Below are 25,702 nucleotides of genomic sequence, written 5' to 3'. Positions count from 1 at the left end.
CCTTTTCTCTTAGCTCATCGACAGACGTAGTCCCCGCCCCTCTGTTTTGGAGTTGGGTTGGGTTAAATTCTCTAAGCACTGCTTTTTCACATAACTGATTTGCTGAGGCAGAGAGAGAGAGGATATACCCTCTGGGACTGCCCCTAGGGTGTGGCCAGAGCTTTTTAATTTCCTGTCTAGTCCTGCTCCTGCGGAGGTAACATAACCGAAGGTGGTGTATCACCGAGGACTACGTCTGTCGATGAGCTAAGAGAAAAGGATTTTACGGTAAGATTTTACAAAAATCCATTTTTTACTTTGTGAAAGTTGCAGTGACATCACTGCTATACACAGACTATGCAGAGAGCAGAGCTGTGGGAGGGACCCATCAGGCTCCTCCCACTACAGAAAACTACAGGAGGGGGCGGAGACAAGACCGGTCACCCAGCACAAACAGAGAGAGAGCAGCAGTGAGCGGTCTTCATTACAGGAAGTTTTACACTGGACTACTGCACAGATCTGGAAGAAATACACGAAGCGTATAGAGATTCAAGAAGAATGAGTGGATTTAGTAAATGCATATCCTGAAGTTCAGATGCTAAACTCTGTGTCATAAGAAACTACAGAGGTTTTTAATTAGGGAGCTCTCAAATTTATTATCTCACTTTTTTTTTTATTTTTATTTTTTACAGATATCATTGAATAGCCGAGGTATCACAATTGCTTTGTCTCCAGTCATATGACCACTTTACTCCGTTACCATCGCATCTTTTGGGTTTATACCATTGATATCAATATAAGACTCAGGCCAGTCTTTGCCGTAAAGCAGCAATCTGAGCATTGAGTTGGCACGAGAGGGCATGGTTGGCGTTCTCTGATGGAGGCTTCTGGCAGCGACAGCCTCTGTGACGATGCCGACCCTGGGGGTACAGAAGGGAAGAGGTTGGTGGACGGTGACCAGAAGCCCTCCAAGGGCTCCCACTTTGACAACATAGGCCACGGCCTGAAGCATCTGTTTCAGCATCAGAGACGCCGCTCCTCCGTCTCCCCTCACGATGTCCAACAGGCTCAGCTTGAACCGGATTTGGAACCGGACCCATTGCAGGTTGCAGACCTTGACGGTACTGCACAAAGCACCACCCTCAATCGTGTCCTGCAGCAAATCCGGGTTCCACCTAAAGTGAAAAGAGGAAGCAGCCTTCAGCAGAACCGCAAGGGCAAGACGCGCGGGAGCCCGCAAATTGGCCGCCGGTCTGCGCAGGACATCATGGCTGTCCTTTCACACCCTGCCCGTCCACGTTCTTCATCTACCACCGATGCACACTCTGCCTCTGTAGCTCTGGAAATCTCCAACACCTCCTACTTATCTGCAGAAGATTCAGCTGAGAAGGTAAGAGGCCAAGACTTTGAGCAGGGATGTGGTGGGCTGTTCTGGAAGCTAAAATGTTATTGTGAATGAATAGTGCCGATTTATTTCCATTGTTTCACGTTTATAAAGTGTATAAAATTACCAGTCTAGTACTGATCTAGTTCGATACAGAAAAGATATTTTACTATATGACCAGAAACTTGTGGACACCTGACCATCACCGATATAAACCTGTTGGACATCCCATTCCAAAGCAAAAGGGATAAATTTTGAGCTGCGATTGTCAGGTGTCATCAAGCCTTTGGTCATATAGGAAGTGTGGTGGCCAGGCGTCAACAAAACTTTTTCCATATAAGAAGTGCGATGGTCAGGTGTCAACAAGCCTTTGGCTATATAGGAAATGTGATGGTCAGGTGTCAACAAACATTGGCCATATAGGAAGTGTTATTGTCCGGTGTCATCAAGCCTTTGGTCATATAGGAAGTGTGATGGTCAGGTGTCATCAAGCCTTAGGTCATATAGGAAGGGTGATGGTCAGGTGTCATCAAGCCTTTGGTCATATAGGAAGTGTGATGGTCAGGTGTCATCAAGCCTTTGGTCATATAGGAAGTGGTGTTGTCCGATGTCATCAAGCCTTTGGTCATATAGGAAGTGTGATGGTCAGCTGTCATCAAGCCTTTGGTCATATAGGAAGTGTGATGGTCAGGTGTCATCAAGCCTTTGGTTATATAGGAAGTGTGATGGTCAGGTGTCATCAAGCCTTTGGTCATATAGGAAGGGTGATGGTCAGGGGTCATCAAGGCTTTGGTCATATAGGAAGTGTGATGGTCAGCTGTCAACAAACCTTTGACTATACAGGAAGTGTGATTAAGTATCCACTAGCCTATATAGGAAGTGTGTTGGTGAGACGTCCTCAAATCGTTAGCCATATGGTAAGTGTGATCATGTTTCAACAAGACTTTGGCCATATTGTAAGGGGGATGGCCAGGTGTCAACAATCCTTTACCCATATCGGAAGTGTGATGGTGAGGTATCCACCAACCTTTGGCCATATAGGAAGTGTGTTGGTCTGGGGTCAAAGGCTTGTTGACACCTTACCATCCCACTTACTATATGGCCAAAGGCTTGTTGACACCTGACCAACACACTTACCATATGGCCAAAGGTTGGTGGATACCTGTCCATTACACTTCCTATATGGGCAAAGGATTGTTGACACCTGGCCATCACTCTCCCTACACAACCAAAACACTTTGACGATCCCTGACCTTCATACCTTCCAAATGGTCAAAGTGTTTTGGTTGTGTAGGGAGTGTAATGGTCAGGTGTCAACAAGCCTTTGGCCATATAGGAAATGTTGGCTAGGTGTCAAGACTTTGGCCATATAATTAGTGGAATGGTGAGGTGTCATCAAACCTTTGGCCATATAGTTAGTGGAATGGTGAGGGGTCATCAAACCTTTGGCCATATAGAAAGTGTGATGGACAGGTATCCACTAACCTTTGGCTATCTAAGAAATGCGATGGTCAGGTGTCATCAAGCCTTTGGTCATATAGAAAGTGTGATGGTCAGGTGTCATCATGCCTTTGGTCATATAGGAAGTGTGATGGTCAGGTGTCATCAAGCCTTTGGTCATATAGGAAGTGTGATGGTCAGGTGTCATCATGCCTTTGGTGATGGTCAGGTGTCATCAAGCCTTTGGTCATATAGGAAGTGTGATGGTCAGGTGTCATCATGCCTTTGACTATACAAGAAGTGTGATTGTTAAGTATCCACTAACCTATATAGGAAGTGTGTTGGTGAGACGTCCTCAAATCTTTGGCCATATGGTAAGTGTGATCATGTTTAAACAAGACTTTGGCCATATTGTAAGTGGGATGGCCAGGTGTCAACAATCCTATGCCCATATAGCAAGTGTAATGGTGAGGTATCCACCAACCTTTGGCCATATAGGAAGTGTGTTGGTCAGGTGTCAACAAGCCTTTGGCCATTTGGAAAGTATGAAGCTCAGGGATCGTGTTTTGGTTGTGTAGGGAGTGTAATGGTTAGGTGTCAACAAGCCTTTGACCATATAGGAAATGTGTTTGCCAGGTGTCAAGACTTTGGCAATATAGTTAGTGGGATGGTGAGGTGTCATCAAACCTTTGGCCATATAGGAAGTGTGTTGGTCAGGTGTCAACAAGCCTTTGACCATTTGGAAAGTATGAAGGTCAGGGTTCGTCAAAGTGTTTTGGTTGTGTAGGGAGTGTAATGGTTAGGTGTCAACAAGCCTTTAGCCATATAGGAAATGTGTTGGCTAGGTGTCAAGACTTTGGCCATATAATTAGTGGAATGGTGAGGTGTCATCAAACCTTTGGTAATATAGGAAGTGTGATGGACAGGTATCCACTAACCTTTGGCTATCTAAGAAATACGATGGTCAGGTGTCAGCATTCCTTTGGCCATATAGGAAGTGTTAAGGTCAGGTGTCAAACGTTTGGTTGTGGAGGAAGTATAATGGTGCAAGAAGCCTTTGGTCATATAGAAAATGTGCTGGGCAGGTGTCAACAAACCTTTTGGCCATATAGTGTGTATTGATTGGCTATTCGAAATTTCCCAGCACTGTAGTTTGACGTTACCTTAGTGTGGCCTTATGTTTGTGTGGTGCGTTCAGCTGCTCTTTGGACAATGTAGGACAATTGAGGTTGGAAATAGAGAAAATCTACAAAATTATGAAGGGTGATGTACAAACTCCATGCTCATGTGTTTTTTTTTCTGGTGGGCATTGAACTGCAGAGCCACCTGCTACCCACTTATCTATAGTGTCTTGTCTGGAGGCTGCTGTACCTCTCTGTGCAGTCTCCTGGGCACTGCAGGTCTCCTAGGACCTCCGGAATATATAATGACCCGTCTGGAACGTGTCCGAGTGCTTTCTAGTCCATGTTTTATTATTTATAACCGTCTCCACAACTATTTGGTCTCCAGCCAAATGCACACACAGAAACAAGGTCACTGAGCCTTGTCCGTACATTGCATTAAAAATATATAGACGTGTTTATATGGTCTGTCTGTGTGCACAAATAGAACGGCGCGTGTCACCCGTTTATGGTACTTTTCCGCTTATACTTGCAACCCGCTAATTAGGTTTTTGGCCATTTTATTCAGCAGACATAATCTGTACAACTTCAGTTTCTTAAGAACATGAGAGGAGGTTTGTTGTATCTTTTTACCGTTTTTAGAATTTTTTTGATCCATAGGGAAAATAACTGCTTCCTCCAGAAGAGGAGGGAGCTCTGACAATGTATGGGCCTGGCCATGTGATCCTGCTCCCCTGTGTCAACCTGCGCCATTGCAGGGGAGAGGAGGGAGTGCTGACAACAGATGGGCCTGGTCATATGAACTAGCTCCCCTGTGTCAACCTGAGCCGCTGTAAGGGAGAAGAAGAAGCTCCGACAATGGATGGGTATAGCCATGTGATCCTGCTCCCCTGTATCAACCTGTGCTGGTGCAGGGAAGAGGAGGGAGCTCTGACAATGAATGGGTATAGCCATGTGATCTTGCTCCCCTGTATCAACCTGTGCTGGTGCAGGGGAGAGGGGAGCTCTGACAATGGATGGGTATAGCCATGTGATCCCGCTCCCCTGTATCAACCCGCGCTGGTACACGGGAGAGGGGAGCTCTGACAATGGATGGGTATAGCCATGTGATCTTGCTCCCCTGTATCAACCTGTGCTGGTGCAGGGGAGAGGGGAGCTCTGACAATGGATGGGTATAGCCATGTGATCCCGCTCCCCTGTATCAACATGTGCTGGTGCAGGGGAGAGGGGAGCTCTGACAATGGATGGGTATAGCCATGTGATCCTGCTCCCCTGTATCAACCTGTGCTGGTGCAGGGGAGAAGGGAGCTCTGACAATGGATGGGTATAGCCATGTGATCCCGCTCCCCTGTATCAACATGTGCTGGTGCAGGGGAGAGGGGAGCTCTGACAATGGATGGGTATAGCCATGTGATCCCGCTCCCCTGTATCAACATGTGCTGGTGCAGGGGAGAGGGGAGCCCTGACAATGGATGGGTATAGCCATGTGATCCTGCTCCCCTGTATCAACATGTGCTGGTGCAGGGGAGAGGGGAGCTCTGACAGTGGATGGGTATAGCCATGTGATCCTGCTCCCCTGTATCAACCTGTGCTGGTGCAGGGGAGAGGAGGGAGCTCTGACAATGGATGGGCTCGAACATGTGATTTGGCTCCCCTTTGTCAACCAGTGCCGCAGCAGGGAAGATGAGGGAGCGCCGACAATAGATGGGCCTGGCCATGTGTCCCCACCCTGTGTCAACCTGCACTGCTGCAGGGAAGAGGAGGGAGCACTGACAATGGATGGGCCATGGTAGGCCTATGGGTAACATCACTGCCTAGGCATTGCCAGCTGTTGAGTGCTCTCTCTTCACCCCTGTAGTCGGTCGCTGGCTGACACGGGGGAGATCATAGCTGGCTGAAATTAGCATATACATCTTTGTTACACTAAGCATTGGTGTTAGGAATGGGGGGGAGAAGAGTAGGTTTTTAATCCCCATGATGAAGCTCAGAGGGGTAAAGTAAAATGCGTTGGGGGCGTGGCCTGGTCGGAGCCCAGACTGAGGCTGCCATTTACTTCCCCACATGGGTCTGCTTTCTGATGCGCGGCTTTTGTATTTCCTTCCCATCATATTTTTTAAATTCGGGTTACTCAGAGTTTTACTTTAAGAATACCATTGAACGCTCTTTGCTATATCTGTTAAGTGCAAGAAAACACTGGTTGATCCTGCCAGAAATCTTGTGATCTGATAGCGGCTTGTGCGGAGTACCACTTATTGTTTTCAGCACTTCCTCTGCCTTACAAAACACCTCCGCCTTGTGTTATGGTAAAGAGGAGAGGTGGAGGTGTACTGTAGTCCCTTACAAGCTGTCCTGGGGAGACGACGCTGCTCCTCCATAGATACAGTGAGCCTTGTCAGCCATGGTCAGGAAGCGCATTACTGGCAGGATCATCGGATAAAAAAAAAAACTGGAAAAAAATGCAGCCACCGCATCGAAGGACTGCTAAGCTGCAGCATAGTATATTTTTTTGGGGTTTCGGTAAATAAAAATAAAATAAAGTTTGGCTAGTGTTCCACTTTAAATACTGAGTCACACTTTGTATGTACAATCAGGTTATGGAGTTTCATGACCTCAACACAGGAGAGACTTCACCCTTCATGCTTTTTTGATTGCTTGTACCCTTTTACTATCGCATTTCTTGAACCCTGTACCCAGCCGTCTGATAATATGGAGAATGCAGTGACGTCTCAAATCCCTGTTCAATAATTATTCTTTTCATTTACATAAAGTGGAGCTGAACCCATAATTACATGCAAACCGCGCGTTAATATCCGTTAAAGTTGCTTTTGCTCTTTTACTGATCTATCAAGCCGTCAAATGGCAACGGCAAAATCATGGCAACTGCGGATCGAACAGCTTTAGATAGTCGCTTCCCTGGCTGTAAAGGATTGGAGGGTTTCAGAGCATGAAGTGTCATTTCTGTCTGCTGCCTCCTTCCTCTATCTTCCTCTGACAAGTTTTCCTGACACCAAAGGAAGAATGGTGACACGGGAGGGAGCTCCAGCACACCTCCTGTGATTGACCACCTCAGTTCTGTTCCTGTGTGCTGTGTAAAAGGGGGTGCCCCTTTTTTTCCGCTTCCCTGCCCCTTTTTTTCCGCTTCCCTGCCCCTTTTTTTCCGCTTCCCTGCCCCTTTTTTTCCGCTTCCCTGCCCCTTTTTTTCCGCTTCCCTGCCCCTTATTTTCCGCTTTTCACCTGCCCCTTATTTTCCGCTTTTCACCTGCCCCTTTTTTTCCCCTTTTCACCTGCCCCTTTTTTTCCCCTTTTCACCTGCCCCTTTTTTTCCCCTTTTCACCTGCCCCTTTTTTTCCCCTTTTCACCTGCCCCTTTTTTTCCCCTGCCCCTTTTCCCCTGCCCCTTTTCCCCTGCCCCTTTTCCCCTGCCCCTTTTCCCCTGCCCCTTTTCCCCTTCCCTGCCCCTTTTCCCCTTCCCTGCCCCTTTTCCCCTTCCCTGCCCCTTTTCCCCTTCCCTGCCCCTTTTCCCCTTCCCTGCCCCTTTTCCCCCTCCTCTTCTCTTCCTCCTCCTCTTCTCTTCCTCCTCCTCTTCTCTTCCTCCTCCTCTTCTCTTCCTCCTCCTCTTCTCTTTCTCCTCCTCTTTCTCCTCCTCTTTCTCCTCCTCTTTCTCCTCCTCCCTCCTTCCCTCCTCTTTCTCCTCCTCCCTCCTTCCCTCCTCTTTCTCCTCCTCCCTCCTTCCCTTCTATTTCTCCTCCTCCCTCCTTCCCTTCTATTTCTCCTCCTCCCTCCTTCCCTTCTATTTCTCCTCCTCCCTCCTTCCCTCCTCTTTCTCCTCCCTCCTTCCCTCCTCTTTCTCCTCCTCCCTCCTTCCCTCCTCCCTCCTTCCCTCCTCTTTCTCCTCCTCCCTCCTTCCCTCCTCTTTCTCCTCCTCCCTCCTTCCCTCCTCTTTCTCCTCCTTCCTCCCTCCTTCCCTCCTCTTTCTCCTCCTTCCTCCCTCCTTCCCTCCTCTTTCTCCTCCTTCCTCCTTCCCTCCTTCCTCTTTCTCCTCCTTCCTCCTTCCCTCCTTCCTCTTTCTCCTCCTTCCTCTTTCTCCTCCTCCCTCCTTCCCTCCTTCCTCTTTCTCCTCCTCCCTCCTTCCCTCCTTCCTCTTTCTCCTCCTCCCTCCTTCCCTCCTTCCTCTTTCTCCTCCTCCCTCCTTCCCTCCTTCCTCTTTCTCCTCCTCCCTCCTTCCCTCCTTCCTCTTTCTCCTCCTCCCTCCTTCCCTCCTTCCTCTTTCTCCTCCTCCCTCCTTCCCTCCTTCCTCTTTCTCCTCCTCCCTCCTTCCCTCCTTCCCTCCTTCCTCTTTCCCCTCCTTCCCTCCTTCCCTCCTTCCTCTTTCTCCTCCTCCCTCCTTCCCTCCTTCCTCTTTCTCCTCTTTCTCCTTTTTCTCCTCCTCCTTCCCTCTTTTTCTCCTTGAAAGATCAGACAAGCTATATAAATATCTCACCTCTACATCCATTCAAAGTGCTGAATATATAAAGCTTGGCTGACCTTTCAGAAAGCAGGGGGCAGAGAGAGAAAATGACAGTGCAGAGCTCAGAGAGGAGAGCTGATTGGCGGCAAGGGACACAGGAACAGAGCTGAGGCTGTCAGTCACAGGCTGTGTTCCCTCCCGTCACCTTTTATCTCTTGGTGTCGGGAAACTTGTCAGAAGTGACTCCTACTGATATCAGAGGAAGGAGGCGCAGCAGACAGAAATAACACTTAGTGCTCTGGATTGAGACAAGTACACACTATAGAGGGATATGCTTTGTTCATTTTTCATGTCTGAAGTTTACAACCACTAAGAAGACTGGGAAAGATTTTTTTTTTTTGTTACTTTTATGCCCCGGGTTTTGCTCCTTTTTGGGTTCATAATTTCATTTTTTGTGACCCCAGTTACAGGAAAGGGTTATTAGATGCTCTGGATAAGGGATTTGAGGCACAGCAAAGTGTACAAAGTTCAGCGAGGCTTCGTACCTGGCACTGCCAGCGTCTCCTCCTTTTCCCACACCGTCCCTACAAGACTTTCTCAGCAAATAGAACCAGGGGACTGGGGATCTGTTATGTAACATTATAACACAGAACATTATAAATGATATCTCCGCCTCTTATTGAAGGCAGTATTGCATTCCTTCAGGTTGCAACACCAGATTACTGCGATTACTGGATTTTCCATTTTTTTTTTTTTTTTTAAGCACCCCTCGCCACACTTTTTTTTTTTTTTTTTGCCCCCCCCCAATCCCTTCCTTTTTTTTGTTTGCGCTCTCCCCCTTATTTTTTTTATTTAGCACCTACTATACCCCCCCCCCCCACGGTTTTTTAAGCACCCCCCCTTTCCTTTTTTTTTTTTTTTTTTTTTTAACGGTCTGAAACACAGGGGAGACTTGTGCAAGGACATGGTGCCAGCTGCAGGGTGTCTGTAACAAATATTTATTACCGCCGCGTTTACTTTAGGCTCTTACTAAATACTTCAATTAAATGTTATTTTAGATCAAAATTGCCTTTTGACAGAATGTGTTATAAATGAGCGGCTGTGTACAGTTTTCTGTTTACAGTGCAGGTAAATGTGGAATTTTTTGGGGAGGGTTTGCTGTCTTTGGCTTCTGTAATAATGGTTCGTTTCACATATGTAACTCCGGGACAACACACCAAGGTAACCTCTTGCCCAGTGCTGCAATAGCATGATTGCGGCTGTTCTGCATTTCCCCCACAAGGTGGCGCGCACACTTTGCAGTCTTTAGAGGAGCCATCCATAGATACATAAACTGTACATTGATCAAATAGAGGATGAGAAGCCGGTTACTGTGCTGTGTTTACCGAAACCCCCAGGTGCTGAGGATTCCCTCCCAACTTTATTTACAATGTTCAGTAAAGAGTGGTAGTAATCAGTTTTAGAGCGCAACTCCGGCCTTCCCTTCAGAATTGCACAGTTGTACCGACTCCTCTCCTGTACCAGAATGGTTTACTCTGATTTCACCGCACACTGTGAGCTCCTCACAATATGCATTAGAAGCTGCAGCAAGTCAGAGACCCCCATCATTTTCTAGCTGGAGGAGGTCCAGCATCATCTAGCCCTTTCGCCCCCCGCCTGTCGTCTCCCCCCCCCCCCCCCCATTCCCCACCCAGTTTCTACCGACTCTCGATCTGGTTCCCCTTCCCCCTTCCCCATTGCCCCCCGCTTGCTCACCAGGCCCCCGTCCCGTTTCCCCTCCAACCTGCCCCGTTGCCCCCCACCTGGCCTCCATCCTGTTTCCCCTCTCCCCCTGCCCCGTTGCCCCCCGCCTACCCACCTTGCCCCCCCTCGTTGCCACCCCTGCCCACCTGTCCACCCCCACCCTTCCCCATGTCCCCCCCAATCCCGTTTCTCCCCCTTTTCTGTTCCCTCCCCCGTTACCCCCCAGCCCTGTTCCCTCCCCCATTACCCCCTGCCCCCTCCTCCTTTAGCCCCCCGCCCCGTAGGAAGGCAAAATATGAGTGGATTAAACTTCAACTTTAAAAAGTGATAATTGTCATGTAAAAATGGAAAGAAATGGTGGCTGATGTTTGCATAATGTGTCGGCACAGAGGCATTTGTGACCGGGTGACAACACAGGAAACAGTTGTCACCCCATAACAGGAAGTGTCTGGTAGCCTATGGTGGGATCACCAGGTAGGTAATGGAAGCTGCAGGATTAGAAAAGTTTAACATTTTACTTTTGGATTTCTCTTTGCACGGTGAGGCTTTTATATTGAGTTGCTGGGTTCGATCTACTTCAATGAAGAGAAGGAACTTTCCACTTGGAGTACACAGTGTGCCCATTATTCATACACCTGGAGGGCGGCGGGGATGGCGAGAGCGGCGTGCGGGGTCAATATTTGCTGAAGGCTGCGTCATCCTTCCACTGGAAAAATCCCACAATCAGAGCACTCGGCCCCCCCAGTACCCCTCACACAGGCTGCTCTGTGCTACCCATCTAGAATGTCCAATAATTCCCCGGCCCGGTTACACAACGCGGCGTCTCATCTGTCCGGAACGCTGGCGCAGATCTCCATCCTTTCATGAGGTGGTGTGCTCAGAAGCATCTTGAAATTCCATCCTAATCCAAATGTTTGTGTTTAGCTAAAATTCTGGGTGAGCGATGCCAGGATCGCTGGATGTTTGGTCGGGACGCGGTGTTAAACTAGCGAAAGCTCTGAAGTGTCGCCTGAAACACGACACCGACAGATGAGCAGCAACATGTATATTATATCGTACAACTAGGTTGGCTGATGGTGCATTCTGACATGACTGACTGTTCCCGGACCATTCCCCAACTATGCCTGACCATTCCCCAACCATTCCTGACCGCGTCAGTCCATTCCCCCAACCATTCCTGACCTGACCCCGCCAGCCCATTCCCAGATCATTCCTGACTGCGTCAGCCCATTTCCAGACCATTCCCAGACCGTTTCCCGACTAAATCAGCCCATTCCCTGACCATTCCTGACCGCGTCAGTCCGTTCCCCCCCCCCCCCAACCATTCCAGACCGCGCCAGCCCATTCCCAGATTATTCCCCGGCCATTCCTGACTGCGTCAGCCCATTTCATGACCATTCCCAGACCATTCCCTGACCACATTAGCATGTTGTCTTGACCATTCCGGACCATTCCTGACCGCATCAGCCTATTCCTGTCCGCCGCTGGACTGTTCCCGGGACCATTCCCTTACTACATCAACCCGTTCTCTGACCATTCCCAGACCATTCCCTTACCACATCAGTCTGTTCCCAGACCATTCCCTTACCACATCAGCCCGTTCTCTGACCATTCCTGGACCATTCCCTTACCACATCAGCCCGTTCTCTGACCATTCCTGGACCATTCCCTTACCACATCAGCCCGTTCTCTGACCATTCCCTTACCACATCAGCCCGTTCTCTGACCATTCCCTTACCACATCAGCCCATTTCCTGACCATTCCCTGACCATTCCCTTACCACGTCAGCCCATTCCCTGACCATTCCCTTACCACGTCAGCCCATTCCCTGACCATTCCCTTACCACGTCAGCCCGTTCCCTGACCATTCCCTTACCACGTCAGCCCGTTCCCTGACCATTCCCTTACCACGTCAGCTCGTTCCCTGACCATTCACTTACCACGTCAGCCCATTCCCTGACCATTCCCTTACCACGTCAGCCCGTTCCCTGACCATTCCCTTACCACGTCAGCTCGTTCCCTGACCATTCACTTACCACGTCAGCCCATTCCCTGACCATTCCCTTACCACGTCAGCCCGTTCCCTGACCATTCCCTTACTACATCAGCCCATTCCCTGACCATTCCCGGACCATTCCCTTACAACATCAGCCCATTTCCTGATCATTCCTGTACCATTCCCTTACCACATCAGCCCGTTCCCTGACCATTCCCTTACCACGTCAGCTCGTTCCCTGACCATTCCCTTACCACGTCAGCCCGTTCCCTGACCATTCCCTTACCACGTCAGCTCGTTCCCTGACCATTCCCTTACCACGTCAGCCCGTTCCCTGACCATTCCCTTACCACGTCAGCCCGTTCCCTGACCATTCCCTTACTACGTCAGCTCGTTCCCTGACCATTCCCTTACTACATCAGCCCGTTCCCTGACCATTCCCTTACTACATCAGCCCATTCCCTGACCATTCCCGGACCATTCCCTTACAACATCAGCCCATTTCCTGATCATTCCTGTACCATTCCCTTACCACATCAGCCCCTTCTCTGACCATTCCCTTACCACATCAGCCCGTTCTCTGACCATTCCCTTACCACATCAGCCCATTTCCTGATCATTCCTGTACCATTCCCTTACCACATCAGCCCGTTCTCTGACCATTCCCTTACCACATCAGCCCGTTCTCTGACCATTCCCTTACCACGTCAGCCCATTCTCTGACCATTCCCTTACCACGTCAGCCCGTTCTCTGACCATTCCCTTACCACGTCAGCCCGTTCCCTGACCATTCCCTTACCACGTCAGCCCGTTCCCTGACCATTCCCTTACCACGTCAGCCCGTTCCCTGACCATTCCCTTACCACGTCAGCTGTTCCCTGACTATTCTTAGACCATTCCCCTACCACAGCCCATTACCTGACCATTTCCAGACCATTCCCTTACAACATTAGCATGTTGCCTTGACCATTCCCCGACCATGCCTGACCGCATCAGCCTATTCCTATCTGCCGCCGGACCGTTCCCAGACCATTCCCCTTCCACATCAGCCCGTTCCCTGACTGTTCCCGGACCACCATTATGGTTTCTTTCACTGGGGCCCTTAAGGTTGTAGTTACACCTCTGCTAGAAACAATAAGTTGATTAAACAACTAGTCACCTAGACACTCGGAGGTCTGATTTGTGATGGAAATAATGGGGTCTGGCGCATAGAAATTTGCTGCGCTGAAAAGCGAACTTGCGGATCTTGATATGCGCCAAGCGACATTAATCCCTTGTACTGGAAAGTACAATCTACAGCTCTTTGCCTCATCGGTTCCCATCAGTGCCGCCTCATCAGTTCCCGTCAGTGGCCATCAGTTGCGCCTCCTCAGTTCTTGTGAGTGCCGATCAGTGACGCCTTGTGAGTGCCCGCCGGTGCAGCCGCCTTGTGAGTGCCCGCCGGTGCAGCCTACTCGTGAGTGCCCGCCGGTGCAGCCGCCTCGTGAGTGCCCGCCGGTGCAGCCGCCTCGTGAGTGCCCGCCAGTGCAGCCGCCTCGTGAGTGCCCGCCAGTGCAGCCGCCTCGTGAGTGCCCGCCAGTGCAGCCGCCTCGTGAGTGCCCGCCAGTGCCCATCCGTGCACATTAGTGAAGGAGAAAAATTACTTAATTGCAAAATTTTATAGGATTTTTTTTTTCGGTCTTTTTTTTTCACTTGACACCAGGTGTGAGCAATTCTTATTGCCTGACGCCCCGGGCATTCAGTTCTGGGCACTGGGCAGCTAATTTAAAAAACTGGCTCCTAACTTTAGCTGGCTCCTAGATTCTAAGCAAATTTTTCTGTAAAGAGCGATAAGTTGCGATATGACGTATTTGTTGCGGGGTTTGGATACACTTTAAGGAAAGGCGGCTTCTTAAGTCCTCCTGGACTGGGATGGCCGTGGGCAGCCTGGCGAGGGAGAAGGGGGATGCTGGCGTCCTGATCTGCCCAAAACTTTAATCTGTTCCAGATGTCCATCAGAGCGAGCAGAATGGAGGCAAATCATTTAATACCCTTTATCCTGGCTGATTAAATTGGGCGTCTCTTAATACCGAAGACATGCCAAGAATCCTGGCTATTTGTCCCGGATTAGACGGCTCGGCTGCCCGGTGGATTTCAGTGCCCCGCATGTGCGCTGCCACCGCGACTCCTAAACCGCGCGCCGATCACCGTACCTTGAGAGTCTCTGCACTTCTCAGGATTTTATCCCTAATACAGCCCAAAAAATGCCCAAAAAATGCCTAACTTGAAATTATTTCATATGAAGGCGGGATTAAATTCAACAGCATAAGTGTAACCCATTGCAGCTTTCCAATCATTCGATGTGGCGCCTGCATTCCTTTTCTTTCCTCCCCCCCCCCCCTTTTCACCTGGTGATCTGGCCAGTAACACACCTCCTGAGTGCCCCTACTCTGGATGAAGGAGCACAGGGGGCACATTTGGACAGCAGTATTAAGGGGAGTAGCGGGGGGCAGATTTGGACAGCAGTATTGGGGGGAGGGGAGTGTTAGATGGACTAGCAGATTTAAATACACTAACAAATGTAAAGCCAAACTCCAGCTCACACTTTATATTCAGTTACAGCAAACTTTTTGTTTGTTTTTTTCCTTTTGGGGATAAAGGTTTTACATAAACAAAAGCTGATCATTGTGAGGACCCCTGTCAGTGGTAGGTGGTTTGTCTCATCCCTCTAACTGCTACATTTGCTAGAGAGCGCATTCTTTTGAAAAGCATCAGACTTGCTGGCTGGATCACCAGATGAAAATCTAAAGGAAAGAGAGCCTAAAAGGGGAAACTAACGCAGCCGTCACATCTAAGGATTGGTAAGCTGCAATATATTTGGGGTTTAATACTGCTTTAAAGTGATTTTTAAACCCTTAATACACCCAGTGAAGTGATTGGCCTCAGGTGGTACAGAGATTAAACAAATCTCCCTACGTAAGTTGCACCTGTTTATCTGCATTCTTCTCTTCTCTACATCTGTTCAAATTCCAGAATGTGTAAAGCTTGTCTGAACTGTTACAAAAAAAAAAAAAAGGGGGTGGAGAGCTGACATTACACACTGTGCCCTGCAGAGCTTGGTGACAAAAGCTGTTTGGAGGGAAGGGGACACGCCCCCCCCTGCACGCGGGAAGGGGACACGCCCCCCCCCTGCACGCGGGAAGGGGACACGCCCCCCCCCTGCACGCGGGAAGGGGACACGCCCCCCCCCTGCACGCGGGAAGGGGACACGCCCCCCCCCCTGCACGCGGGAAGGGGACACGCCCCCCCCCCTGCACGCGGGAAGGGGACACGCCGCCCCCCCCCCCCTGCACGCGGGAAGGGGACACGCCGCCCCCCTGCACGCGGGAAGGGGACACGCCGCCCCCTGCACGCGGGAAGGGGACACGCCGCCCCCTGCACGCGGGAAGGGGACACGCCGCCCCCTGCACGCGGGAAGGGGACACGCCGCCCCCTGCACGCGGGAAGGGGACACGCCGCCCCCTGCACGCGGGAAGGGGACACGCCGCCCCCTGCACGCGGGAAGGGGACACGCCCCCCCCCTGCACGCGGGAAGGGGACACGCCCCCCCCCTGCACGCGGGAAGGGGACACGCCCCCCCCCTGCACGCGGGAAGGGGACACGCCGCCCCCCCCCCTGCACGCGGGAAGGGGACACGCCGCCCCCCTGCACGCGGGAAGGGGACACGCCGCCCCCCTGCACGCGGGAAGGGGACACGCCGCCCCCCTGCACGCGGGAAGGGGACACGCCCCCCCCCCTGCACGCGGGAAGGGGACACGCCGCCCCCCCTGCACGCGGGAAGGGGACACGCCGCCCCCCCCTGCACGCGGGAACAGAGCTGAGGTTTTCAATCACAGGCTGTGTGTGCTGGAGGTCCCTCCCCTGTCACCATTTTTCTCTTGGTGTCAGGAAAACTTGTCAGAAGTGACTCATGCAGATAGAGGAAGGAGGCAGCAGACAGAAATGACACTTAGTGCTCTGGATTGGGATAAGTACACACTTTAGAAGGATATGCTTTGTTCAGATTTCATGTCTGCGGTTTAAAACCACTTTAAGTCCATTCTGCTAACAATGCTTTCATCAGCTTTTCTCTCCAGAAGGAAGGTGCCATCTTTGTTCAGGCATCCTTCAGGACTGCCATCTGCTTCCTGGACTGAGATGCCGGCTCAGAGTTGACCAAGTCCTATAAATCCTCGTTCCTGTGTAGTTTTTGGCTGTGGCTTACAAATGTCTGACGTAGACCAGCCTCTGCTGCAGCCTCTCATTGTGTGACTTACTATAAAGTCAAACAATGTTGCTGAGATTATGTCATCAGCCTGCTGCAGGCAGGAGGAAGCATTTCCTCAGTCTCTTCTCCCACGTCAGGCTGCATTCACACCTCTGCGTTTGACCTTTTGGGCAGATTTGACAAATCGCACAATGCACATTTCCGATACCATTTATTTGAATGCCACCTAAAATCGCAGTTCAGTTCTGCCGCAATCATCACGCTGCAATCGTGGAAACACGCATCCCGAAAATCTTTTGCTTTGTCCCCTTCGGGTCTGATATGGATTTTAAAGGGAACCCCATGCCCAAATAAATAAAAAAATGGGCATACCCTTCATACGAGCATGCAGCCTGGCAGGAAAAGTAGGGGACAAGCAAGCGCCCCCCCTCCACCTAAACCATACCATACCAGGCCACATGCCCTGAACTGAACATGGGAGGGGAACTCGCTGACAGCAGATGAGTCATCTGTTGTTAAAGCGGAGCTCCACTCAAAGGTTGAACTTCTGCTCATTTGCTTCCTCTCTCCCTCCGGTGCCATATTTGGCACCTTTCACGGGGGGACGGGGACCTATTTTTGACAGGTACCCTTCTCCACGTCCGGGAGAGGGCGCCGTCCACTGGAAGTTCCGCTCTCCTTCGTCCTTCCCCGCCGCCGAGCTTATGAGAATGTGCAGTGCACTAGGGAACCGGCTGTTTCGACTTCACAGCCAGTTCCCCATAGAATGGCGGTGGCGGCAGCAGCCGATCTGAAAATCGGCTGGGGTGCCAACATCACGGGCTCCCTGGACATGAAGTGTCTATATATTAAAAGTCAGCAGCTACAGGATTTGTACAGGATTTGTAGCTGCTGACTTCTCATTTTTTTTTCTCCAGGACAATGAAGAGCGATTTGAGCTGATTGGCCGGTTTCTATGGTTGAAGAGATGGCTTCTGTGGCCTCAATCTATCTTCAATCTCTGTCCAGCGATTTTCACGAGTTCCTCCCCCATCCTGGAACTCTCCCTCCTGATTGGCTGAGATACAGCCGTGGTGCCATCGGCTGCCAATCCAAGTCAGTGAGCCCATGTGGCCCCTCTTATGTCATGGCGTTGTACGGAGCCCATGTGGCCCTCCTATGTCATGGCGTTGTACGGAGCCCATGTGGCCCTCCTATGTCATGGCGTTGTACGGAGCCCATGTGGCCCTCCTATGTCATGGCGTTGTACGGAGCCCATGTGGCCCTCCTATGTCATGGCGTTGTACGGAGCCCATGTGGCCCTCCTATGTCATGGCGTTGTACGGAGCCCATGTGGCCCTCCTATGTCATGGCGTTGTACGGAGCCCATGTGGCCCTCTTATGTCACGCGTTGTACGGAGCCCAGTGTGGCACCGGCTTTATCAGACGCCTCTCAGGATTCTTTCTTCAAACCACAAAAACAGCCCAACCTACAGGAAGCAGAAAATTCCTGACTGATTGCAAAGGCCGATCGTTCTGTCACCACGACCCCTCCGCCGCAGATGGACTCTTAAAGCCGAACTCACGGCAGATATGGGAAAGCTTTATACAGTCCAACAAATATTAACCCCTTTGTGCCTCAAGTGGGGTACAAACTATGAAAATCGAGCGAACGATCGTTGCATTTTTTTTTTTTCCCCTGTAGTTTTTCACAGCAAAATTTGTACAAAAATTCTCGTACGCCAAAAGCTTTTTTTAAATTTAATTATTTTTTCTTTTGTTTTTGATCATGCGCAGTCTCTTTTCTGATTTTTTTCTCTAGTATGAAAATCGTAAGAAAATGGTACACACTAAACAAAAATCGTTCGTTCTGTTCCTGTGCAAAGAAAAATTTTGGAGTTGGCTCCTTCATACTTTTTTGTACAAAAATTCCCGAATTGGCTGTCAATTTCTCGCCCAATTTTTTTAGTGTGTACGAGCAAAAAAAAGGAGTTGTAAAGGCAGAAGGTGCATTCTATGCCAGTTGCCGTCCGTCCACTGCAGATATACTGCGGCAGGTTGCTCGGCTATGCAAAGTCGTGTAGATCTACGGGACTTCGTGCACGCAGCGCGCGCCGCAGAGACCCCGCTTCCGCTGTGATTAGACACAGCGGGAGTCGGGCAGCGGCAAATGAATTGCAGCAAGTTGATTTCAAGGTAACGCTGCAGCTGCGTGAAACCTGCGATGCTGCAGCTGGGGTGAACCCACTTGGCTGTATCTGCATGAACCCGCGAGGGGGCAAGCTGGGATGAACCCGAAGCGTGTCCCCTTTCAATGCACAGTGACCAGCGTGCCCCCTTCAATGCAGTGACCAGCGTGCCCCCTTCAATGCAGTGACCAGCGTGCCCCCTTCAATGCAGTGACCAGCGTGCCCCCTTTGAGTGCACAGTGACCAGCGTGCCCCCTTTGAGTGCACAGTGACCAGCGTGCCCCCTCTCAATGCGCAGTGACCAGCGTGCGTGCCCCCTCTCAATGCGCAGTGACCAGCGTGCGTGCCCCCTTTCAATGCACAGTGACCAGCGTGCGTGCCCCCTTTCAATGCACAGTGACCAGCGTGCCCCCTTTCAATGCAGAGACCATCGTGCGTGCCCCCTTTCAATGCAGAGACCATCGTGCGTGCCCCCTTTCAATGCAGAGACCATCGTGCGAGGGGGCAAGCTGGGGTGAACCCACGAGGGAGAAGTTGGGGTGAACCCGCGACGCTATATCTGCATGAACCCGCATTTTTCAAGCCCTGCTTCACACAGGTTGTGTAGTGTTAAGAAATGGAGCCCAAATGCCACTTCTGGTGTTCAGGTATTTTTTTTTTTACAAGGAAAAGCTACAAATGTTTCAAAAACGCGAGCGTAATCCATCAGAAACACCATAGGTGAATTTTTAGTGCATTGCAATCCACTTCAAATCAAATTTAGCTTGCAGCAAAGTCTAGGGACCAAAACACCCGGGCCCGGTCATAAGTGCGACCTTCGTGACCATGGTAGTTTCGCCACTGGTATCATTTTTTTTATTTTTTTTTATATTTTATAGTTTTCATAAATTTGTTTTTTTTTTTAGGAGCCCTGTTGGGGGGCTTTGGTAAATTATCAGGAGTCTTAACAGACCTCTGATGTTTCACCTGTGAGACAGAGAAAGGAGATTGAGGACACAGCCCTCAATCCATCTCTGCAGCCTCAGCAGCAATGAATGGACAGGAATAGCTCTGTATAGATCTTGTCCATTCATAAAATGAAGCATAGTAAACATGGCTTACTCTGCCTCAGGTATGAATGGACAGAGTTGGTGATCAGTACAGGTCACTGACGCACCATTCAGAAAAGGAAGGGGCTGGTAAATGACACATTTACTGGCCCCTTGCCTGGTCTCCATCCTAATCGATCGACGATAGAGGGAAGGGGGGTTCGACCAGGAGAGAGGGCGCAGGGGACTACAGAGCACACTGGAGGCAACAGATTGAAGCTGGATAGGGGCGGGGGTGTATGGGGACGGCTTCTTTTAGCCAAACTGCTGAATGCCCACCCACAGGCATTCAGTGGCTGCAAGAGGAAAATGGAGGGCATCAGTTCCTTTATATATGGTGCTGCCCTACTGTTCCAGATGTATTGGGGGGGCGCACTGGGTCCCCTACAGCATTGGGCCGGGTTGCAATTGTGACCCCTGTAGGTACGCCCCTGTATGAAGCTGAATCAGCTGCCTGACGCCCGGAGCTGCATGTCCGGGGTGTTGGGAGTTGCTACTGCCTGGTGCCAGCGGTGGATGGGCTGGTGGGTGCCAGAATCTGATTTCTGGACGCTGTCGGGACCTGGTGCCTAGGATCTGTCCAGCCACGACTTACAGAACTTAAAAGATCTGCTAGTGATGGCTTGGTGCCGGAAGTGACGAGGGTAGGGTTTTTTCACGGAACACCGGATATCACAGCATACCTTCAGAGGTCTAGAGGAGACAATACCCAGACGGGTCCGGGCTGTTTTGGGTGGCAAAAGGGGGGATCTTAGTTAATATAAGGTGGGTGGTCATAATGTTATGTCTGATCCGTATACAATGCCGTCTCCTGGGCTGCTGGGTGATGTCATGAGCCGGGAGGTTACATAGTTTTTCTTTTTAATGATAATATTTGCTCATTTACCTCCTCTAGAGCCATAAAACATTTTATGACATCGATAACGCCGTTCTGTTTGCATTGTCTGTGTTTGTAGACTTTGCCCGGCACTGAGCGCGGCACAGAGCTCTACTGTATATAGAAGGAAGCAAGACGCAGGAAAGAAAAATGCATCCAAAAATTAACATTGCTGGATCTGTGCTCAGAGATTCAGACTTTTCCAACCAAGGGGGCCTTTTAAAGCGTAACTCCACTTTTGTTGAGAAAAAAACAATCCCCTCTGGGTGATCTCTGTACATTGCAGGGATTGTAACAAACTTTGTTGCAGATTCCTACCTTTTTATTATTCTGAAGAAATCATTGTTTGTTCCTCTGTGCTGAGTGGGTCTAATGGGAGTGGTTTCATAATTATCTATCAGCTGTGGCAGCTGCAGGGCTCTAATGAGGAAATCTGCTGGGCCTGCATCCCTTTAGACGTGTTCCTATTTGGAGTTTCTCACCAAAAATGACATTTGTGTTGCAGGGGATGCCAGAAATCTGACTTGTATCTTAGTGCAGACTTCTGGGAAAATTGGTGAGCCAATCACACAAGCAGGAAATGATGTTTCTGGGGGTGTGGTCAGTATACATTCTGTGTGCAGAACAGCTCCAGGCGGCCATATTGTATTTGCAGAAAATGACAACAGCTGCAGGTTGAAAAAAAAAGGAAATTGTTTAATAACATTCAATTATAATATGATTTGTCATAATTGTATACGCTATATTGTTTTTTCTTTATTTGATTTTTTTTACCCCCACGAAAGTGGAGTTACCCTTTAAGGTTTCTTTAGAGGTGCCTCGGCAAAATGCCTAAAAATTGCCCAAAATGTATAGAAGCCGGCAGGTGGACGAAGCCGGCCTTGGTTACACAAAGCATCAGATTTTTATTTTGCACCATTACATCCTTCCAGCCACCGGCGTCCGAACACCCAGTGATGTCATCAGTGGGGAGAAGAATGGTGATCGCCTGTTTGCTCCTCCCCTGCCCCTCCCTGTCAGTGTTGGGGGGTCACATTAGCTGAGTGATGGAGTAAAACTGATGGAGAAGAGAAACACTGGGATACTAGTCAGTACCAGTGTGCAAAAAATGTATTTTCTTTGGAAGAATAAATCACCTCTAATGTTGGGTGTCCTACGTGTGTGGATGGTGCTTCATTGTGTGAAGCTATTAGAATAGTATTTACATTGTAGAATGGGGTGCCTCGAGACTGTCCATAATTTTACAGGGTGCCTTGACTGAAAAACAGGATTGAGAAACACTGATCTGGAGTATTACATGGCATGTCTAGCACTGCCTCTGATTGGTGTATTGGGGGGAAAAAAATGTTTTTTTTTTTTTTTTTTTAATCCCCCCTGCTTGAAGCCTCGTGGGTTAAAATAATAAAAATAATAAAAGTAAAAAAAATAAGATTAAATAAAAAAAAAAAAAATGATCCACCCTGCTACCATGCACAGCTGCACCATACGGGGAGGCTTGAAGCCTCGTGGGTTAAAAAAATAAAAATAAAAAAAATCAGGTTAAATTTATAAAAAAATGATCCACCCTGCTACCGTGTACAGCTGCACCATACAGGGAGGCTTGAAACCTCATGGGTTGAAAAAAAGAAAAGAAAAAAGGTTTAAATTTAAAAAAAAAAAAAAAATCTGATTTAAGCATTTTTTTTTTATCCACCCTGCTAAGCATGCACAGGTGCACCATACAGGGAGGCTTGAAGCCTCGTGGGTTAAAAAAATAAAAATTAAAAAATTAAAATAAGGTTAAATTAAAAAAAAAAAAAATTATCCACCATGCTACCGTGCACAGCTGCTCCATACTGGGAGGCTTGAAACCTCGTGGGTTGAAAAAAATAAAAAATAAAAATAATTTTTTTTTATCCACCCTGCTGCCATGCACAGCTGCACCATACGGGGGGGGGGGGGGGGCTTGAAGCCTCGTGGGCTCAAAAAAAAAAAAAAAAAAATTAAAATAAGGTTTGAAAAAAAAAAAAAAAATCTTATTTCATTTAAAAAAAAAAAATTTCCTTTTTTTTTTATCCACCCTGCTACTATGCACAGCTGCACCATATGGGAAGGCTTGAAGCCTCGTGGGTTAAAATAAATAAAAATGTGTAAATAAAAAAATCTGATTTTAATTTAAAAAATAAATGTGTGTGTATGTATGTGTGTGTGTATGTGTGTGTGTGTGTGTGTGTGTGTGTGTGTGTATGTATATATGTGTGTGTGTGTGTGTGTGTATATGTATATATGTGTGTGTGTGTGTGTATGTGTGTATGTATATGTGTGTGTGTGTATGTATATATATGTGTGTGTATGTATGTGTGTGTATATATATATATATATATATATATATATATATATATATATATATATATATATATATATAATGTATATATATGTGTGTATATATATATATATATATATATATATATATATATATATATATATAAAATATATGTCTTTTTTTTTTTTTACTACACACACACACATATATATATATATCATTTTTTTTTTCCACCCTGCTACCATGCACAGCTGCACCATATTCTGAGTGCTCCAGTTTTAGTAAATCTCCCCCAATGTGTAGTGACTGAAAATTCCCTCATCCCATTAGCTGCTGTAGATTTTATATTATTAATGGAATGATTTACAACTAATAAATCTGAAGTCCAGTTGGTGGTAAAACATTTGCCGCTCATACACCTTCATGGGGACGCGCTATGAGCTCCACCTGTCGGTGTTGCTCGGGCTGGGTTTGTCGGGGGTTAATCTTCCTTTATCTCTGCAGGAATCTGCGGGGCCCCACCACAACAATAAGCTTTATTTAATTAATCTGCAGCCGCTCCCCGCACAGCCCCTCCCACCACTTCCACGTCACACTCAACCCTGCATGACCCGGAGCCCTGAATAGGAAAGGGGACTCGTGGGTCGGTTATCCCAGAATATCGCCACATTCCTGCGATTTGCAGCTGTAATTATTTTACCCGCCATCATAGATGCCAAATTGGGGACCTTTTTATTTGCCCTGCGAGGTTCTAGCGCTCCGTGATATTGTGGAGACGCATTATTACACCACATCTCACCATTGTAGCCTCAGAGATACCAGAAGGCTCAAAGGAATAAAAGGTAATGCACAGAAAACCGTTATCCCGCATTTTTGTGCATTTTTCTTGCATCCCTTCCACTTCAGCCCCGGAAGATTTACCCCCTTCATGACCAGGCCATTTTTGCGATACAGCACTGCGTCCTTTTAAACGGACAATTGCGCGGTCGTGCGACGCTGTACCCAAACAAAATTTACGTCCTTTTTCTCCCACGAATGGAGCTTTCTTTTGGTGGGATTTGATCACCTCTGTGGTTTTTATTTTTTGCGCTATAAGCAAAAATAAGCAACTAATTTGAGAAAAAAAAAGCTTTTTACTTTTAGCTTTAAAAAACCCAGCCAAATTTTTTTTTTTTTAAAAATTTAAATTTAGGCCAATATGTATTCTGCTACATAGTTTTGTTAAAAAAATCCCAGTAAGTGTATATTCGTTTGCGCAAAAGTTTTCGCGTCTACAAACAATGCAATATTTTTGTGTAATTTTTATTTATTTTTGTACTATTAATGGCGGCGAGCAGCGATTTTTTTTTTTTTTTTTTTTTTTTTTTTTTATTTAAAGCGGGACGGCTACATTGCGGCAGACAAATCGGACACCTAACTGACACCTTTGACTCTTTGGGGACCATTGACACTAATGCAGTAATCAGCAGTAAAAAAAATGCACGGTCATTGTACAGATGTGCGATTTTTTTTATTTTTTTTTTTATTTTTTTTGCGCTATAAACAAAAGTGACAATTGTGGAAAAAAAAGGCAATATAGTTTACTTTCTACTTTATAACATTCCAAATAAAAAAAAATAAAAAAAATTAAAATTAAGGGGATGGTCCCTTAGCAGTGTTTTATTATTATTATTATTATTATACAGGATTTATATAGCGCCAACAGTTTGCGCAGCGCTTAATAAAATGAAGGCAGACATTACAGTTACACTACAATTTGGAACAAAGGAATCAGAGGGCCCTGCTCGTTAGAGCTTACAATCTAAAAGGGAGGGTCAATTGATACAAAAGGCAATAGCTGTGGGGATGAGCTGATGGAGCAAGTGAAACAGTGTTATTAGTTAGTAGCCGGGTAGGCTTCTTTAAAGAGAAGGGTTTTCAGGGATCGTCTAAAGATGGATAGATTAGGGGACAGTCAGACAGATTGGGGTAGAGAGTTCCAAAGAATGGGAGAAGCTCTGGAGAAATCCTGGAGGCGAGCATGGGAGCAGTGTTTTACACTGTTTTGTGGGGGTCCCCCTGGTGACTCATGGAGTCTTTGGAGCACATCTCCCCACCTGATCCCTCTCCGAGGCTGCGGGGCCCTCTGGGTCCCATCCATCCATCAATGCACTGACGGCGGTCCTGGAGTCCTTTGTGTCCTGGGCTGAGTTGGCTTTTGGGGGACGGGCTGTCAAACGCCGCCCCCGCCTTCCCCTGCCTCATCTGTCTCATCAGATCCTGAATCTGATTGGGCAGCCACGAACACGGATCACCCTGCTGGGTCTGCGACCACGTACCTTGAATCCTCATAGTGAGGAGGATTCCTCCTCTTGTGCAACCGTGTATGAAAAAGCGCTGGTGGACACACTAATTGTAGCTGTGCGTGAGATGTTAAAGATGGAGGATGCAGCTGCGACGGAGGCGCAGGTTCCATTTGGCACTCACAAGCCATCCAGAGCGGAAAAGGTGTCCCCCCCGCCCCCCCAATATTGACAAAATTGTCACTAAGCCCCCATTCACACTGGGGCGACCTGTCAGGCGACCTGGTCACCTGACAGGTCGCCTCCCATACAGACGCTATGGACCCGTTCTAATAGGAGCGACACAAGTCGCTCCGACTTAGAAAAAGGGTCCGGAGCTTCTTTGGGGCGACCTGCATAGACTTCAATGTTATGAAGTCCGTGCCGGCCGCTCCGAGGTCGCTGTGCAAGCAGCGCGCCGCGACCTCTGTGGTCGCCTGGGGAAGTCGGATCGCCCCAGTGTGAACGGGGCCTCAAGAGTGGGGATGTCCAAAGTGTCCCCTTGCAGTCCCTAAGCGATTTGCTAGGCGATACCCCTATGAGGAGTCCCTTCTTAGGAAGTGGACCCGTCTGACAGGAAGGGGGAGGCT

At 48.6% G+C, this 25,702-nt stretch overlaps 1 protein-coding gene across 1 annotated transcript in view; it reads left to right on the top strand.

Annotated features, from left to right (window-relative positions):
* The first annotated feature begins 677 nt into the window (after window positions 1-677).
* TMCC1 (transmembrane and coiled-coil domain family 1) overlaps window positions 678-25,702 on the top strand; it is a 149,474-nt gene continuing 124,449 nt past the window's right edge. The window contains exon 1 of the mRNA XM_082265539.1: window positions 678-1,369. Within this exon, the coding sequence (XP_082121665.1) occupies window positions 857-1,369 (513 nt within the window). The 5' untranslated portion in view covers window positions 678-856. The remainder of the gene's footprint in view (window positions 1,370-25,702) is intronic.

Source organism: Pelophylax lessonae (genome assembly GCF_965119305.1).
Source record: "Pelophylax lessonae genome assembly, chromosome: 8".
Taxonomy (NCBI): Eukaryota; Metazoa; Chordata; class Amphibia; order Anura; family Ranidae; genus Pelophylax; species Pelophylax lessonae.
This window is presented reverse-complemented; position numbering and strand designations above follow the sequence as displayed.